At 45.8% G+C, this 19,422-nt stretch overlaps 1 protein-coding gene across 3 annotated transcripts in view; it reads left to right on the top strand.

Annotated features, from left to right (window-relative positions):
* LOC119154594 (F-actin-monooxygenase MICAL2-like) overlaps positions 1-19,422 on the top strand; it is a 132,687-nt gene that overhangs the window by 95,767 nt on the left and 17,498 nt on the right. For all 3 annotated transcript variants that reach the window (XM_037402360.1, XM_037402358.1, XM_037402359.1), the window contains 5 exons: positions 1,789-1,981; positions 5,761-5,933; positions 7,168-7,242; positions 11,232-11,329; positions 13,519-14,881. In XM_037402360.1, coding sequence (XP_037258257.1) covers positions 1,789-1,981; positions 5,761-5,933; positions 7,168-7,242; positions 11,232-11,329; positions 13,519-14,881 — 1,902 coding nt within the window. The remainder of the gene's footprint in view (positions 1-1,788; positions 1,982-5,760; positions 5,934-7,167; positions 7,243-11,231; positions 11,330-13,518; positions 14,882-19,422) is intronic.

Consider the following 19,422-nt stretch of genomic DNA (forward strand, 5'->3'; position numbering starts at 1 on the left):
AGAGCTCACCACAGCCTCTTGGGAAGTGCAATGATCTGTGACACTGGGGAAAAGTGTAATCAGTCAAACTAAAAAAACCCACCCAGCTGCTTAATCCATGTTATTCGGTCTGTGAGCACAAGTAAAGGAACTTCACCTGGCTAGCACAAGCATTGTATCTGCAGAGCAGTCAACCCTGCTACCAGCAGCTGAGCTTTCCTCGGTGGTGCTTATTTGCAAACATAGAAAGGGGGTGAGCACAAACAATAATTGGGAGAGGTACAGAAGCTCAGAACACCAGTTTTCTTTTCCTGGGGGAGGCTGGGAGCTACCTGAATCATGTGAAATAAAGGCGTAGCTCTGCTGTCCCAGCTTGTTTTGAGGACCTTGTTTCACAGCTCCACAGAAATGGTAACAGCGGGAGGGGACAGCAGTAGATGGACTGAGTGATCTGAGCGCAGTGCAGGTTGTGCACCTGCAGTACCTGCTGCGTCTGCTCCCAGCAGCAGTAGTGCCTGGCGGCTGCTGCCTCTCAGGCACCATGAACAGCCATGTGTGACGGGCTGGGACAGATGCAGGGGCTGCAGCTGGGGAATCGCTGCTCCGGAGGGGCCTGTGGGCCAGCGCTCAGGCTCTGCAGTGGATGTAATCCTCCTGGTGCATCTGGGATTTGCCTGTAGCACTCTTATTCCCGGCGAGTTTGTTTTCCGTGTTCAACCCATGCAAGTGCCTGGTGTTTGAGTTAAAAACCCTTGTGAGGTGAAGGACAGGGGTGAGTGCACTCCTCCAATAAATGGAGGAGCTGCAAGTTAAAGAGGAATTTAATTGTTGTTTACTAGATAGTGTGCTCTAATACATGAGAAAATAAGCCATGTCACAGGTCTGATTTTTTTTTCTGCTTATACAGGTGTAAATTAGAAGTAACAGTGTTGAATTAAATGTGGTGAAAGCATCACGCCTGGGAGGTGAACCGAGCAAAGCCACTCTCCCAGAGCTTGTCATTTGTCCCTTCTGCACTGAGCCCCAGGGGAACTTGCGCAGCTGATACATTTGTATTTGTGTGTGCAGGAGATTGTGGATAGGTGAGGTTGCTCAGAATTCAAGGTTTTCACAGGGAGAGATGATCTCCCTTTTTTGGCTCCACCTGGCATCCCCCCTGAGCAGGGGTAGCTTGGCTTTGTTCTTTATTCCTCCTGCCTGAATGTGAAGTTCAGGGATGGTGCTGTTTAACTGCTGTGATGATGATGCTTCTTGCAAATCAGTGTCTGTATTTGCTGTACACACTCAAAAATAACCTGAAGACCCTGTGTTTATTTTGCTTGCTCACTCCCACTGTTCTAAATTGACCTGAAGTTGCAACAAAAGGCCGAAGGTTTAGCCGCCTAAGCAAGGCCGGTCCATCTGCCTCCTGCCACACACACGTGTACATTGGGGGCCTGAAAAAAGACTGTAAATCCCTACTTGTGTGGCTGGTACATGTCTTGCTGCTGCCACCAGGCATTCAGCCTGATGGCTGTCCCCCAGAGCAGAGTGAGGACCTGCAGCTGCAAAGCTGAGGCTGCCCCTGAAGTTTCCTTCTCTCTGCATCCGAGCTGACAAACCCCAGCAGGGCTGTACGGGGTTGAAGGGATGTTTTTGCTGTGCCAGGCTGACTGTCCGTGCACCTCGCCTGTGCTTGTGGGGACAGCATTGGGCCTCACACGGAAACCACCAGCAATGGCCAAGGACCGTATGGACTCAGGGATGAGGTCCCTCCCTGTGGACTCCCTCCTCTCCTAACACCCTGCTATTGCCTTTGTGCTTTCCCAGGCTGCTGCCTGCCCACAACTGATGAGCCCACCTCTCCAAAGAAGGCGAAGAGCATCCCCGAGCGCTGCGACTTGGAGAGCTGGTTCTCACCCCCTTCCCCGGAGTGGGCCACCGTGAGGGTCATCCCTGAGGAGGAGATGACTGAGCACAACCTTCTTGCTATCCGAGTCATGGTCACCAGTGATGCAAGCAGGTACTTTAAAATACAAGTAAGCCTATTAAAAAACCCGTGAAAGCAGCTTGGTTTTCTCTGTAACACTAAGGAAAAATATAACAAAATATAGTACTGAATGTACTGACAACTGGGGGGGCATGGGGAAGAAAAAGATAAACCGCTCAGAATAACAATTGTTCTTTACCACAGCCATAAATCCCCCAGACACATGACTCACTTCGCAGGAAATCTTCAAACATTTGCATCCCACATAGGGGCCTGAATCAGAGAGAAAAACATTGCCCTGATCAGCCCTCAGCCTGGGTTCAACTCTTCGTGTACCAAAAATGTTTGTTCAGGGATTAGGGCAGTGGGTGTGTTGTGGTAAAAGGTGCATCCTGTGATGTGACCACCTCCCACTTTGGGCATCATCCTGCAGCTCTGCACCCTGGGTCTCTCTCCAGGTGTCTGAGGGCTTGCCCACCCCTGAGAAATCTGAAATTGGATGATCTTTGAGGAACTGTCAGAGGAAGCCAGATTTCTGTGTACAAATTGGAATATGTTGGCTTTATGGGCAAGATTCTGTGGGAGTTTAATCTATCTAAAGGTTAGATTGCTATCTCCCAAGAAAAGCAGTTTTCCTTACTGGAACTAAAAAAGAGGGGGAGGGGAAAATAAGAGAAAAGAAAAAAAATGTGAACCTAAAGCCAATTGTTGCAAACACTAAGTTTTTGCTCTGTAAAGAAGTTTGTTCAAATGTTTAAAGTCCTTTCAATGCCTCTTTGTGGTGCTGTGTGTAGACTGTGGAGAGCAGTGCTTTTAGAAATGCAACTTTCTGCTGTTCCCTGCAGTGGTTTTAAATAGTGTTTATGCTTTGCTGCATGGGTCTGGGGGCTTGTCTGGGGAAGCATGAACCTCTCCGGGCTTCCTCTCCCATGGGGGACAAAGAGCTCAGGGAAGGGTTTCCTACCTGTTTGACAGACCCCCCTGTGGAGAGTGTGCTTGTATCCCTCACTAATACCCTCTGGCTCATGGTGCCCCCGTGGCGCCCTGGCAGCGATGAGAGTTGGCTAATCCCCCTGATCTGAGGGATCAACTCCCTTCCCTGCGGCAGACCCGCGGCTGGACAGCGAGGCCCCTGGTTCCCTGCCAGCGGGATGTGGCGCGAGGGGCGACACCACATCTGTCACTGGGGTGGCTGGTGCCAGCAGTTCTGAGGTCAGCCTCCTGCTACTGTGGCAGCTCAGGTGCCCTTCGCCTCGCACAGCTCTGGCAGGCCAGTCCTTACCTAAAAAGGGGGCCGGGGGGGCTGAGAGAAATAACAAGTGACAAATGGCACTGCTGCACTGGCTGCGAGGCACTTGGTGGAACAGGGAAAACAACCAGCTGGGTGACACCGCTTTGCAGTTCAGGCTTTAGGTACTCGGGAATAATGACCACCTATCAAGCAGAGATCAGAGGCGAAGCCTCATACTATAGCACTTACCTCCTTCCCAGCCAAGGAAAATAACCATTTTGCTCTTTAAAACAGAAATACATCAATCAATGTTAATGGCAGGTCTTTTTCTTTTCCTTTTGTGTGGCGCTTTGCCCAATCTCAGTGTGGTATCTCTCTGTCCACACAGGATCTCAACTATCAAAGACTTCATATATTTACATTATATATATATATGTATGTATGTATGTATGTTTGACGCAGCTTGAAAGACACCTAAAAAGTATGTGTTAGTGGTGAAATTTAAGGCCACTCTGATTCAGCCTACCAAGACAGCAAAGCACCTGGAGCTGTGCTGCGATCCTTGCTGCCGTGCTGGCCCCGGCCTCCCAGCGCTGGTGGTTTGATCTGGGCAAAGCAGGCGTGCAGGACTGGCAGGCGCTACCCATAAGGCATTTACCCTGGCTTTATATGGTCTGCAGCCTTTCCTTTAGCTCTTCTTCCTTCTGCCTACTGGGCTATGCCTGGGGCTGTTGCAATAAATCTTTACTTGGTACAAGGCAGTGCTATATAAACACAAAACAGCTTTCTCCTGCTGCACCAACAGGACAACTCACAGTGTAACCTCCTCTTTTTTTTTTGAGGTAGAACTATGAATCTTCACAATAAATCTATTAATTAGGTTAGCATTATTGTTTGCATTAAAAATAGGCTGAGTGGGATAGCAGCATGCTTATTTATGGCAGTGGGAATGTGGTCACATCAGAAGGCATGGATGTGTCTGTTCCCTACAGTGTGGACTTTAGAAATCCTATGATTATTGAAAAAAGGTTTAATAATCACCTCAAATGGTCATTCTCCTGCCCAGAGGCAAGGTCACGGTGTGTGCATCATTCACACATGCTTGTGTGGCATATTTTTAATTACCTTTAAGGAAGGGGATGCCAAAATCTGACTCTGTCATCAGCTCAGGTGCCTCATTGCACTCATGATTGCATGGGCTGTCCCAGTAGCTCCTGGGAATGAGGAGAGTTTGTTTCCTTGTTTCCTGTAGATGCCTTTTGCATGTTTGAAGGTTGCTTATGTAGCTTCACTCAGTCTTCTCCTCCCTAGATTAATGCTTACAGTTTTCTCCAACTTGCTTAAGCCCTGTTTGCCGGGCCGATGGCCATTTTCACTCCCCTCCTCCAGGCTCCCTTCTCCTCTGGAACTGCAGCACTCAGAATTGGGATCAAGATCAAGCACAGCCTATTGCTGTGGTTCAAAACCCTCCCTGTGGCTCTGTGTGGTGCCCAGTGTGCAGTGAGAAAGGATGCCATTGCAATACAAAGAACAAAATACCCCAGGTTTACAGCTGTCTGTCCTTCTGCATGCTGAATTGAATACGTTCTTATGCATTTTCTTAATTTTCAGATATATCTGCACAGATTTAATTTTGAAAGGTGCTTTTTTATCATGCTTGATGTTTTGATTTAGAAACCACCAAAATAAGCATAGAAGGTTTTCAGCCCGGTGCCAGTGCATCTGTCACCTTGGGGTTGAAACAGCTGATGCTGCGTGATTTCCACCATGGGTTCCTCCAAATTGCTGAAGGCATTTCCTTACCCTCCTTGGCCTTATCTTCTGCTGGCAGTGCCAGCGCAGAGGCATCTGAGTTGCAGGAGGGGGCTGCAGCTTCCCTGCTACTTGCCAGGTGATGGGTGCTCAGCAGCCACTGCTGCCCGGAGAGGGGAGCTGGTTCCAGGTCCCAAATGGGCGATGAGGCGACGTTTGGCAACAGCCACATTTAATTCATGGGTGAAGCCCTCCTTGCAGTTGGAGCAGGCTGCCCTGACAGATTAGGGCTGCCCTGTGCTTGGCCTCCTGCCAGTTCCCTATGGCATGCCTCTTATTTCAAAAATATGTGGGGGAAAAAGTGGAAAGTGTAGCTTTGACCCTTGTGTCTTGCTTCTAGGCCAATTAGAGTATCACAAATGTTGTTTTCCTTCTTTCATCTTGGTGTACAGCCTTGCAGACAGAAGGGCTCATCCCTGCTAACCGAGCAGTGTGGTGTTTCACCCCAAGTTTCTCTCAGCAGCAGTTTGATTCCAGGTGCTGAATGTAGTGGTTGTGAGTGCAAGTCTTGGCAGCAGAAGTCTGCTGGGAATAGGGGTATCTCAGCTGTGTAGCACCTACAGCAAATTACAGTCCTGTAATGGTGACGATGAGAAAAAGCAAAATGAAGATGTCATCTCTGGCTGCAAAACATCTATTTCTCTGTGACCCCCACTGCTGTCAGTGCTGATGCCAGTGCTCGTTGCACTGAAGTGGAATGAATACCACCATGCTGTTTGTCTTCTGAAATGTCCCACTTTCTTTCCATCTTTCCCTTTTTCCCCTCTAGCTCTGAGCTGGAGTCTGATTTTAATGGTGACTTACCAAACTCTGAAGTGAGTGAAGGACGGACCTTGCTGCCGGAGCCCCCTGCCTGCCCGAGCTCTGTCCAGAGGTGGGCACCACTTGCCAGGAGCCCTGTGGCACTGGAGGAAAGCCCCAAAACATCCAAAGTTGCTGATGGTAAGCAACAGCACAGCCTGGGGATGCTCCAGCAGCCTCTCCTCAGGGCTGAAGTCAGAGCTGGGGGGAGAGGTTTCAAAGCAGAGGGTGTTGCCGGCAGTGTAGCCAGGTTCTACCCTTTAACAGTGTCTTTGTTTGGCTGTAAACAAAGTTACAGCCATTTGGGTGCTGTAGCTGCTGAAACAGCATTTCTGTGATGCAGGGTAACCTGGAGTAACTGTGCCTTGTGCTTAGCTTGCAGGGGTGGGATAAATATTTTCCCACTAGTGAAAGTTTGGAAGTGATTAGTAGTCAATGCAATAGCTGCGGTATTGCCTAAGCAAGGGTGATGTTGGGAAGCACTAGAGAGCTCTGCTTCGTTCAAGTTGTATTTCTATCAGTAGCTGCTTAAAGTTTTTCTTTCCAGTGAAACACAAGGAGGAAAGCATATAGCTAGCAGGGAGGTGGGGAGAGGTTTAAGAACAGTCTGCTTCCAAATGGGATCTCCTTTCTGGAGTTGAAGGTCAGAACTAAGAGATGTGCTAAAACAGCAAAAGCAATCGTTTTGCAGAAAATAAAAGGCCATCAGCATTCATTTCTTCCCTTCCCCCACTACCCCCACATCCATATATGCATTTTTAATCCAAACAGGGAAGAGGGGACTTCATACAGTAATTTAAGTTGACTCTTGAAGAACAAAGCCCTAGTTTAGGGCAAAAAAAGGACAGCAGCAAACCCCAAAGCACGCCCAGCAGCATGTGACCCCATGCAGTTACCGGAGGATTTTATCCCTTTTCCTCCTCAATGTCATGTTCTCCCCTACTCCTGGCTGCTAAGGTCACCTCCCTCTGCACCATCACCTTCCTCCCCACTGTGCCAGCCGGGGTTATCTATATCTTCATGAGCAGCCTGTCTCTCAGCCCTGCATCCTCACCCAGCTGCATTACAGCATCCCTCCGGTTTTACCGTTTCATCCTGTCCCCTCTCCTGCCGGCAGCGGGGTGTGGGGGTGAGCGCGGAGGGCTGCCGGAGCCGCCTCCTTGGAGCCTCTCCCTGCAGTGGGGCGGGCGGTGGGTGCGCGCTGCCCCCTCCCGGCCAGCGGCACGGGCACGGGGGGGGGGGGGCTGGCTGGGAAACTGACCCCTCTCCACCGGGGGCCTTCTCCCCCCCCCCTTTTCTTTTTTTCCTATCTCTGTCTTCGCTCTCTGACTTTTGCTACCTTAGGTGACCATGTGACTTTTCTGTTTCTGTTCAGCGTTACAGAGAGCCAACAGTTTTCACACCACAGCATTAAATAAGTATCAGAATTGGAGGAGAAAACTCCAAACAAGTGAGTAAAGCCCAAGAAGTGATTGTGTCTTCTATGTGTGCTGTCTTCTGTTTTCCTATCTCTTAAATGTGTTTCTCCTTCTTTCCTTTAAAATTTTTCTGAGTCACTAGGTGAGAAAACAGAGATCTAAAATGCACCAAATATTTCTTTTGCATTTTCTTGTCCTCAAAAGATGAAATTCCCTTTCTGTGTGACTGTTCCCTATGTGAGTACACCCACCAGCAAGCAGTGTCCGCTGTAATTCTCCAGCTGAGAACATGCACCCCTATACCAGATCTGTGTATTCTGTCTCTAGCCCTGCCTGCACTGATTGTTTTTTATTAGGTGCAATGCTGGGTATAACATGGTGACCATCACTTATTAGAAATGCTCCTGGAGGTGCCTATTTATACCCATCTACCGCTGCTCTATCACCTTTTTTTTTTTTTTTTTTTTTTTTGTTGGAGAAACCCGGGTGGTGTTTCTGGGTTGCTGAAAGGGAGAGAGTACTAGCAGCCATCCCACGAGGTGAGCTGGTGAAAATAAGTGTTAGAGTTCTTGTTCTCTAGCAGTTTTACTTGGTCTGGGCTGACCTGTCTCTGCCTGTGGGAATTGCACAGGAATGCAGTGATTTCAATAGTGATCAGGTCTGTGCCCAATTCACTTCCAAAACACAGGGCATTCACCCCTCGCAGCTGAGACTGCATCTAGGTAATCTTCCTCCTGGGCTGCGGTCCCAAAACAAACCAGTCATCCTCAGTTACACCTCTGCTGCTCCTAACAGGGTTGCCCGCCTGCCTTGGCACAGCCCCTCTGCAGTGCAGTGCCTGCCCAGTCCCTGCTTGCAGGTACCTGCTGCCAGGATTGATCATACCAGTATGGGAGCTGGGTGAGCTTACCAGCATCCCAAACCCTCTCAAAACTCTGTTAGAAACGCAGTCATATCTGTTAGACTGGGATGTTGACAGCCTGATGTATAAAACACTAATCTGCAGCAGTGGAAAGAAGGGATTTGTGCATGTGACCAAGTGCCACAGTTTCTGGGCATGGAGACAGCGTGTTTTTGGGAATGGTGGTGACAGCCGCTTTCTTGCCCTCAGCTGCCCTCTGCAATGAGGGGGATTTCTGCTGCTGCTCAGAGTCCTGGTTGCCTTCAGAGGAGTTAAGGCTCTGCTCCTGAAACAAGGAGGATCCCTGTGTCTGTTATGGGCCCAGCATTCAAGCAGAGGCATCTCAGCTTGCTTGGTTTGAATGCACAAACAAGCTGCAAGATCATTTGCAAGAACCCACTGTGGGATGAAATTTTATATCTCAACAGAGCAGCCAAGCTGCACCTCTCCTTCCTGGCACTGGGCTCGCCTCCCAGTCAGTTGCCTGCCAGTGTGCATGAACGCTGTCCCTACTGACCCCATGGTCCCTTGGAACCCCCAGTGCCACACATCTGGGATAACTCAGTAAATTTCCATAGCGGATGCACAGGGCTATTTCACGGTCCTGAAAGGATGCTCCCACCAAGCTCAACTACAGCAAACCACCCCCTGCCATGGGCTATCCCCAGAGAGGCAGCTGTGGCAGGTGGACAGGGAGATGAGCCACGATGGGACTGTGCTCCCTGGGATTCACCACACCTCCAAGGCGTGGGGACTTGCCATGCTCCAAGAGCCTCTGTGGAGCAGCTGCACGGGGTGTCCCACCCAGGGGAAGGCTGTACCATGCCCAGGATGGGGAGGCAGGGCAGGGTGCCTTCAGAAAGTCTCGTGGCATCTGTGTGGTTGGCTTCACCAAAGGCTTGGATTTAAAATCTTGCCTTAATTGATCTGTTTTTAAAAGATCGAACAAAAATGATGCTTATTCCAGGTTTGGCGGGGGGAGGAGGAAAGAAAGACTTTGAGAGGGGAAAGAAGAGAAGACCAAGGATCACTCTTAATTTTGACTCATTATCAGCTTGTTCTCAGCAAGTGCATGACTTAATCGTTGCAAATTAATTTCCCCATAATTTTATTAAACTCTCCCGTGTGTCTCCAGAGGGCTCTAGAGGGAGCTAAAGGCCTTTGAGAGGGAAGTGACTGCTACATGAATTTGTTTGAACCTCAAGCATGCTGCTAAAACGAGGTGTAAAGCGCATTCAGCATATACTGGGAACAGAATAAAGGCTTTTTCTACTCTCTGGAGGAACACAGTAAATCTTAGTTTCTATATTTAATATACTTAATATTTGGTTACAAGAATTCATATGATCATCAGTCACATGAAAGAAAAATCTGTCTCCTTTTCAGATTTATTTCCCAAAACACATATGTTTCATAAACAGCACAAGGTACGCAGCCAAGGAAATGAAATCAGTGTCATGGTTATATTGGCTGAAAGGCTCAGAGCAGGATATTACCTTTCAAAATCTTTAATCCCTGTCACACAGCTACAGGGAATGCGGTGCTCTTAATTTCTCTTGGTCATTTGGAATAGCTTTTGGGCCAAGTAGCTCATGAACAGTGCCCTAGGGAACTTTTTTTTTTTTTTCCCTCTTAAATCCTGTTTTGAATGTGAAGCTGCAAATTTGTTTTCAGTGTCTTGGTGGGAATAAATCCATTAACTCTGTGAAAGAGAGCAAGCTGTGGCTTTGTGCAAAGCAATGTTCTCGCATGTGCAGGCCCTGTCCATGTGAGCTAATGCACATCCACAAGAGCTGTCATGGGAAGTGCTTCTCCCCACGAGCACATGCCATTACCCTGCAGACCCCTGGGCTGTGGGTTTTATGCCCTCATCAGTGTTTCAGCTGTTGGTGCTCCAGTAGTTGCGTTTCCCCTCGATGTGCTGGGCTGTGTCAGAAGACTCAGGGCTTTAGCAGATCAGGCTAAACCTCCCTGGTTCACTTGTACAGATGATGGTGGGATTTTTTAATTTGAATTCTGGACTCCTATGTTTTCCTATAGCTCAATTCACAGAATATAAAGGTCAGCCCCGGGTTGCTAGTCCCTGTGGGAGTTCCTTAACAAACACCAGCGCATTGTTTCCCTCCATTCTTGACCAAATGTAACAAATTACATCAAGATTGGGAACGAATAGGTGAGGCACTGAGAGGAAAGGAAAGTTGGCCTTTCTCCCTGGCTTGTCTTTTCTGAAGTCCATATGCAGGAACTGTCTTCTCTCTCTCTGGTGTGGCTTTTGTCCTTATGCAGCTTTTAATCCCTGTGTAGAAGAATGGAAGTTTGCTTTGGGAACCTTTGTGGGTTTCAGAACTAATAACTGGGTTTGGGAGTTAACAATTCAGATATAAATATACTTGTCATGTTATACCTTGACATGGTAATATCTTGGCTCAGTGTTACTTTTGTTCTGTCCAAAGATTATTGATTATGTAAAATTGCCATAGGCACAAATACTAGAGAGCTCTCCTGACTCCTTTCAGGTGCAAGTTACCTCCCTACTTTTGCTTCCAGCAGGTCTGTCTGTCTGTGCTGGTTTTGGTTCAAGGCCTTTAGCAATTAGTTACTTTGCCTGATCCTAGGAGAGCCCCCAGCATGCGGTGCGTTGGCCTGGCTTGGGAGACCACAGGATTATTTCTGTCCTTACTGCCTGCAGGTGGTTGCATTTTCCATTTTTTCCCCATTCTGCTGGACAGCCCTCTCAGAATTCATTAGTTTTCTTCATTTCTCGGAACTACCCAAAGCTTCGAAAGTCACTGGTTGTTTTGACTGCCTCTGCTTTTAAGTCCAGAAAGCCCTCTGAAAAGGGCTGGTTTTCCAGAAAGTTTCCTGGAACTCAAAAGCTGCTTCACTACATCCAGCCAAAAAGTAGAAGCAGTTCAGGTCTGCCGCTGAAAATATCAACATGTTTGGCACAGCATGCACACACATGTGCATGAGGCCATAAACTTCATTAGTGTAGGTCAGCTCCTCGGGTACAACTGTATCCAGATGACTGTTTAATTTTCTACTCTCATTCTTCAATTGCAAACTTTATTTAAGACAAAACCAATACCAGTGTGACAGCAAAATTTGTGTCTTTGGCAGGCTTCCCTCTACTGTCCAGCAAGAAACCAGGGCTACACTGGAAGGACAGCTCAGCCAGCTGTCAAACTGGTCCTGGGGAGGATCACTCCCAAACACAGGTATGAAGGAAAATTGTGCAGAGCAAAACAAGTGTAGCTACTGTTGGGGCATGTCTGCTCTCAGCAGGCTGTCTGAGCATCCTCTGCTCTTTCAAATAGTTTTGGTCTTCGCAGTAACCGCTGAAGTTGGAGTTATGCCTGTGATGTACGCAGGGAAGAGACTTTGATGTTCTGATATAAACATCCCCAAAACATGCAGCTAAGTCCCATGTGCTATGGGACTCCGACCTTGATCACATTGAGAATTAGGCACTAATCTGTTGCATCAGTCAGCATGTAGGCACCACCACTCTGCCCTGCCCTTGCTGAAATATCCTTTGTGTTACACTTTCTGTCCAAAGGGGTGGGAATCCCCCAAAACCTCTGCCCCCTGCTGCTTCCAAGCTGGCTGTTGGTCTGCCCACATGCTCCTAGGGCTAGGTAGAAACATGAGGCATGTTGGGCAAGGACATGTACAGGCAGTGGCAGGGTGAAAGGGTATCACATTTGAGTGGTTTAAGTGCCACTTGATCGTTGTGTATCGCTGGACAAAAGGCAAGTGCCAGCACTGACCTTGGAGAGCAAATGTGGGAGCTGAGGTAAGAGCTCACATAGGAAATCTGGCAAAGAGGTGGGGGGATTTCAGGCTGTTACAGCCTTTAAATGTAGGTGTGCCCCTGTCTAATGTTTACCCCTTGCATCCAGTGGGCAGAAGACTACTTTTCTTAATTTGCAGCAGGCCCTTGGCTCCACACCTCCCACAGCTCAGCAGCATCTTCAGCTTCCTTCAGGACCTAGGATTTCCACTGTATTTTCTGCTTTTTTCTAATTAGTATATTTTTTTTAAGGCTGAGGAAGGGTGAGCCTGCCATAAGTGCAGCGCTGAAGCAGGAGTCGTGACCAATCATCCCGAGCAAAGGGCAGCACATCCCCTGGACTCAGAGCTGGGCGGAACAGGAACCAGTCCATGGCCTCCATGTCCTAGCCTGTTGTCCTCACCCTTGGGTTAAACGTGATTAAAACTCCTTGACCTCAGGGTCTGTGTTAGAAAAAAAATCAAGTCTCCCATGTCCATGGTGGTAGTTGAAATCCGGTCCAGGACAATAGGGCCAGGAAGGCAATGTCCCAGGGGAGCGAAGCTGCACAATGCTGCCTGGCCACACTGTGCATGAGGAGAGGTGATTTTGTGCAGCTCCACTCTATAAGCAGTGCTTACTGACCTTTTTCTTACTCTAAAGAGAGAGGATTAAGAGGGCATGTGTTTGTTTATTTGTTTATTGGTTTTTCTCATGTTTTTCTATCTGAGATCCTGGCCAATATTTATTTTGGTCATCAAATGCAACTGTGGAACAGGGAATAATTATTATTGCCTTACTCCTGATGCTTCTGGGGAATGAGAAGTCAGTCAGATTAATGGCTTCACCTGTGTGAATTTGGGAATCTGGCACATAAGTGGAAACAGGAATTGAATATTCACACCATCCATTATCCTGCAGCATTGAGGATAAAACGCCTCCCTCTTAAGAAGGAAAATACACTAGTTTTAGCCTACTGGCTAGATAATGTAGACATTTATCCTTGTTACTATCTACAGCAGAAGATTTTGGTGGCTAGAGTAAGGAATTTAAATCTTCACCAAAGGAAAAATAATCATAGGAGAGAACTAATTGAATTGTTTAAAAGTACCATCTTGGCATTTACAGTCTTTTCTGGGTCACATCATTCAATCCTAAGTGTGCTATGTAAGCATGTAGTATTATAAAAGCAGTTAGAGAGGGTGGATGATAGTCTCTTGTGCTTGCTGGAAACTCTAAGGTAGTGCAACTGGAACACATGCAGGAGAACAAAGCAGATCTGCTCTTGTTTATTCTCCTTTAGATAGGACTGTTTCTTTCGAAGGAAAATATTAAAGGCAGTTCATAAAGATATGACAGATTCTTAGCATGAATAGCATTATTTTTAGACTATTAACATTTCAAGTAGTATTAGATCTCCACTCCTAGAGAAATACTAACTCTTTAGGGAGAAATGCTTTTCTTCTTATTGCATTATCATCTATACGTGTGTATGTATATGTATATAAATTAAATATTATGTTTATTAGTATTAAATTAAGATTAAAATTGATTAAAACATTATATGAAGTGAAAGATATACTAAACTGTGTTTTTCTACCGCTAAAATAATCTTTTTTTTCATGCACTTCACAGTTGGCTTCTTACAAGAAACCACCAGAAGTTACAAGAGGACATTTCAAACCCTACAGCCCAGTATTTCAAAGAAAAGAAAAAGCCAGAGAGATGCCCGAAGACATCTGTCTCTATGTGCCCCATTGTCCTTCTCAGAGCAGCACCAGAGGTTCTCCATGGACCCCTCCTGGGAATGGGACACTGGCTACTGATCTTTCTGAGCCTGAAGATATGGATAGTGACATTAAGACATACAGAGTCCAGGGCTGGAAGGAAAAAACCCAGAAATATACCTCTGAACCAGAAGATTTTAATAGGAAGACAAAAGCGCTGTCATCTCTGGGTTTGAAAGAGAAAGATGGCAAAAATACAAGGCACCCAGAAGAAAAGCTTGAGCAAGAATTAAAGGAGGCCAAAAAGAGGCTAGTGCTTTGTACTCAACAGCGACCCTCGTCGTGTGATTCAAAAAGGAAAGACTTGGGCAGAACCAGTCCAGGCTGTCCAAACAAAGGAGCGCTGCGGACTTCAGAGGAAAAGGATGCTGACTGGAGAAAAGACGTGTTCAAACAATCTGGTTGTCCTGTGCCTCACTTATTTGCAGATGATGCTCCACCAGCTTTGCCAGTTGATACTAAAGATGTTCTGAGGAGTCCAGATGCAGTTGCCAGGGAGCACGCAGCGGGCCGGCCCAAATCACCACTGAGGCTCATAGCCAATGCTATCAAAAGGTCCATTTTGGAGCCTCTAACCATGTCTCCAGAAGGACTAAAGCAGGACTTAGACAGCAAAGTCAAAGCCTCTTCAGAACAAGCTTTCTTCAGCTTCCCCAGTGCTCCTGGCTATTCCCTAAGCCAAATGAACAGTAACAACAATAGAGCAAGTAACACTCAGCCACAGGAGCTTAAAGTAGGGGAGTGGGCAGGACAATATTTAGGAAATGGGAGCTGTTTCTCAAATTCATCTAATTTTTCTGTCGGCTCTGAAAAGAAATTGCTAAGGGATTACAGTGAGGAGGTATCCTTCCCAGTCTACAGTCCTCACACCAGGCCTTCCCAGAGAACCAGTATACCTCAGACATCGTCTTGCACTAGGATGGAGGATGTCCCAGGACTCCTAGAAAAGTTTACCTTCAAAGAGACTCCTCCAGGGGCTCCTATGGATGACGTGATTATATGTAATGAAAAGTACTTCCTTCTTTCATCTCCAGAGCCCAAGAACACCTCCAAGGACAATCTGGATGACTCTGAACAGAAGGGTAGTATAGGGTCACTCTTCGATAGACTGAGAGGTAAAGTTCATGACAGAGAAGGGGGCTCCCTTGTGTCATCCCTGCCTTTCATGAAGAACCATTCTCCAGAAGACAGGCTATGTTATCCTTCCACAGGTGAGGACCTGAGTGGAATTATTATTCTTGTTATTATTGTTATGTAATAGCACTTAAAATTTAAAAGACCTGTGTGTGATCATGCAAACACATATCTGTTGTATGTTTACTTTATAGCTACTTTCTACATAGGAAGACTTAATACGTATTCTGCTTAAGGTTTAGGAGTTGCTTCTGGTTTAGGGGAGCAGAGCAGATCTGCAAGCAGCGCGCAGCACACTGGACCCAAGTTTGCTGCTTACTGCTGTTCAGATGTGTTTGGGTCAGGAAAATATACTCACCAAGGTGGAAGAAGCAGTGAGGCAGAGTGGGATGGTGTGCAGAGCAGCTGCTGCTGTGACACTGAGTGTATTACGGAAGGGATAGTACAGCAGGCAAGCTTGAGGATGAGCACTGAAAACTCCAGTGCAGCATAGAGCACGTTTGCTACCCTTTCCATAAGGAGCTCAGAGACTGAAGCAATATGGTTGCGGTAGCAAGCTTTGCTTTGTGTATGTGCTTTCTCAGCAGGTGTCTCTTCAGCTCTGTCTGCTGTTGCAGTGACTGAACTGTAGACATACTTTTGGGAGCTTTGCGGTGTCATTAATATCCCCTTGTTCTTTTATTTGAAAGGAGATAGGACCTTCTTGACCTACTCTGACCTACTTGTGAGTCTATTTGGGCAGTGATTAAAAGGCATCAATTTTCATGTTTGCTTGCTGGCAAGAACAAGGTTAGTATTAAAACTGCAGACGAGCCTAAGAAATATTGATGTCAGACAAAGAGCAATCTGAGTAATCTGAGCATAGGCTCAGAAAGAATTAAGTGTAGCACAGTTTCAGGCATGAAATATGAGGTATGAGAGCTGCAACCACCTGTCTTTCACCGTGATCCATCTTTCCACTAGCCCACTGCAGAAAGTCACAGTTATTTAACTACATAATCTACTGAATTTTATTGACATACCTGTTTGTTTCTTACTCTATTAAATTGCAATCCAAACTGTAACCTCAAAATTGCTGCATTAGAATAACAATATGTATGTTAAAATACCAAGTCACAGAAATGTTCCCAGTGAGCTGCCAGATCCTTTTTGCATCCTTCCTGCTTCAGAATTACTGCATTCTGTGAGGAAGATACACAGTAGGTGTAAGAGCCTTGATCTGAAGCTCATTAAAATCCACAGAATAACTCCTGCCCTCATTCCTGAATTTTTTGGTTGGATTCTTGGAGCATCCTTTATCTAACAACTTGCAAAACAAGGCATCCCCATTGAGGCAGAGGATGCGAAGGACTGCACTGAAACCACAGGGAGTTGCTAGAGTTTACACTTGTCATGCTGTGGTCTTAAATGGGAGGCTTTTTCTGAGTCTTTACTTAGTCATGACCCATCAACTAAGCCAAGCTGACTTGCTCTTAACTAAATATATTACAATAATTGGTATGTTGTGTTCCTACTAAAATGGGAAAAGTTTTTGTTAGGTTTGAATAATGCTATACTTTATTTGTATTTTAAATATTTGGGGGAAAAAACCCATGCTGGTTTAATATGTGTTGCATTCCTCTGCTGTGCAAGCCAAAAGAGGAATTATTAAATTATTATAATTATTGAATATAGGCATTGCGAAGTCTGTTCAGAAGCAAAAAAATGCAGCTTTGATCTAGCTATTTGCCCAGTAATCTGCTGTCTTCAGTGTTTCAACATTGCAGCTTCCTGAACTTTTCCAAACATTCATATTTGAGTAAATCAAGCTGGTAAAGAGCCAAGTCCTGCCTGGCTTTCTGAAATGGCATTTCTGTCTCATGTTGGCATTCGTCTGAGGCCCAGGCTTGGCAAACTCCAGTCATGAACTGATGACAAGCTTTAGCCCACATTACATGTCATTATTTTTCTTTCTTGAAATTTATCATGAATCTCGAAAAATTTCTTTTCTAAAAAAAAAAAAATGAAAATACTCCCAGGATCTTGCAGAAACTAGTTTAATGAGGCTTTTTCTCCTACTCCTGTTGGCTTGCTGCAGTAGGGGTTTTCTATCCTATTTGAGGCCAGACAGACTTGTTCTCTGCAAGTATGGTTGATCTTACATTATGCTGATGTTTTCTCCCTCGATGGGCTGTTGGCATGTGGAGCCAAATAATGAGCTGGGTGGTAAAAGTCCGTGGGCTTGAGATGAGACTGGGCAAGTTCATTGAAGAGAAATCCACTGAGGAGTAACCAAATGCTTAGAAACCACTTCCTATTTAGAAAGCTCCTGAACTGAAAAATGCTTGGAGGCTGCGTGAGTGTTAAGGGAAGGAATCACATATGACTGCCCGGTACCTATAGCATTCCTTTTAGACATCCATTGCTGGAGACAGGCTGGAAGGACCTTCAGCCTCACCCTACACATATACTTCTACGTTATGTTGCTCGTCTTTCTGCAAATACACGTCAAGATGTCTTTCCTATGCTGATGACTTCTGCATTTCAGACCCAGATGTCTGTCCAAACTAAAACTATATTCTGTCCTTTTGTTGTTTCCTGCCGAGTGTTCAGCCACCAGCTGAAGCTCAGCATAGGGAAGCAGAGATCTTAATTGCTCAGCAGCAGATTGATTGCCTGTTGGTCAAACTTACACCTGCAGTTATACCTTCCATACAGGTCATTCCAGCTTCTGAAATGCAGACCTGGTCTAAAGGCTTTCTGGCTAACGCTTTCTTTCTGTTTCATATGAGCTGTTCCTCAGAGACACTTGGAAATCTGGGGTTGTGCAGAGATCTGGCTGCACAGACTACCTGTGTGGGACCTAGACAAATTTTACTGAAGTAATAGGGGTTCGTGTACTGTTTTCAGTGAGAGATTGGTTTTAAAAAATCCCAAACTCCTGTCTAAGTTTTCTTGTAAAATATACAAATGTCCCCAAATAGCCACACTGGTGTTTTTAAGTGCAGATCCAGATTTTTTATTGACTACACGAATATCTTTGTCCTTTAATTCCTCCTTTGTGTTCCAACCTGCAATTAAAGAAACCTAAAAAACTTGATCAATAAAACTGATTGATCACGTGGTTAACTGTTCTCTCCTAACCCTACTTGCCCTTTTGAAATTTAGAAAAATGCCAAAGCACCATGTTAGTTATAGATACTAAAAATCATTAATACCACAGAAAAACAACAGTAAGAAGAGAGCTAAGCCAGGCTGTTTGAGAGAGCTGCAGTCAGCAGTGTTTGTAATGAGACTCAGTAGTGGATCCAGGGGTTAGGTTACTCTTGACTTACAGACCTTCTACAGACCAGTCCGTAAATGTGGTTGGGTATTGGCAGATGTTTGTGGCTCTGGGTTTGCTTCTTGTACAATGAAGATTGTACAATGTACCCTGACAGAGTAGGGGTCATGTGAAAAACATTCCTAGAATCACCCCTTAGATGAGAGTCGTTATAACTCAAGTTTGTGACTGGCTTTACATGGCTCCCTTCATTAAGCAGGACAACCAGCTCAGCTGATGAGAAAAGTAGATATGTTATGAACTCACTTTGCTCGTTTTGTGCACTTTTTAGATTGAAAAGAGATTGTTTTAAATATTTCAGGTTCATATGTGTTCCCACTGCTGCACCTTTGTACCACTGAAAGTCTGTGTTTGTGATGTTCTTGTCAGCTAGGACACTTATCTCAGTGATTACATGTTTTAGAAGGGGAACTGAGGCACTATAAGATTAAATTACATACCTAAAAGCACATGAGAAATCTATGGAGAAGCAGAGAGGTGAAGCCAAAGAGCCAAGCCCACTCTTGATTTCTTCCGTCCTTTCATTTAATCTCCTACTTCATGCCAAGTCCCATCTGATTTGGGACATCAGTGTCCTAGGAGATATGTGTAGCTTTGCCTCTTTCTTTTGTAAAACACTGAAATACTTAAAGTGGTCATGATTAACTCCGATGACTTTATAAAACCACACAATCTTGGACACTTAGAGAGGAAGCCAACAGATTAACATAACATTATGTTATAAAACCAGTTCCTGCTCCAAGGCTTTCCGTGTATTTAGACTGCAGTCATTACCGTGGCACAAAAACACCCCAGGAAAGGGAGGTGAGCTGTGACATGCGGAGTGACAGTAGCGGTGGTTTGGTGGGTTTTTTTCCCCTATATATCTCCAGGATAACCAGCAGTGTTCCCACATGAAACAGAAGGTATTACCTTCTTAATCTCTTCATGTGACATCTCCCTCTTTGTGCAGAGGACCTCAAGTTTCCTAGGAAAGCCAGTCCGTTAGATTTACATGATAAGAGGGGTTCTCAAAAGTGCTGGACTTCGGTCATTTGATCCCTCTGAGTACAGTGAGGGTTTTACCACTGATGACATTCAATGGCAGCATGCTTAGGCCGAAGCAAAGTGTCTTTGAGACTCACCTTTGGATTACCAGGCTGTAACACACTGTCATAGGAAGGAGTTTTAATTTTATGGATGCCATTTTTCTTATCTCTTATGACATACACATACATGGATACCAAGTACCAATATCAAGAATTGGAGGTTTCCTCCAGCTTTGCACTTTGAAGTGTGTTGTGTGACACTGTCAGA

This window comes from Falco rusticolus, chromosome 10 (genome assembly GCF_015220075.1).
Source record: "Falco rusticolus isolate bFalRus1 chromosome 10, bFalRus1.pri, whole genome shotgun sequence".
In the NCBI taxonomy this organism is placed as follows: Eukaryota; Metazoa; Chordata; class Aves; order Falconiformes; family Falconidae; genus Falco; species Falco rusticolus.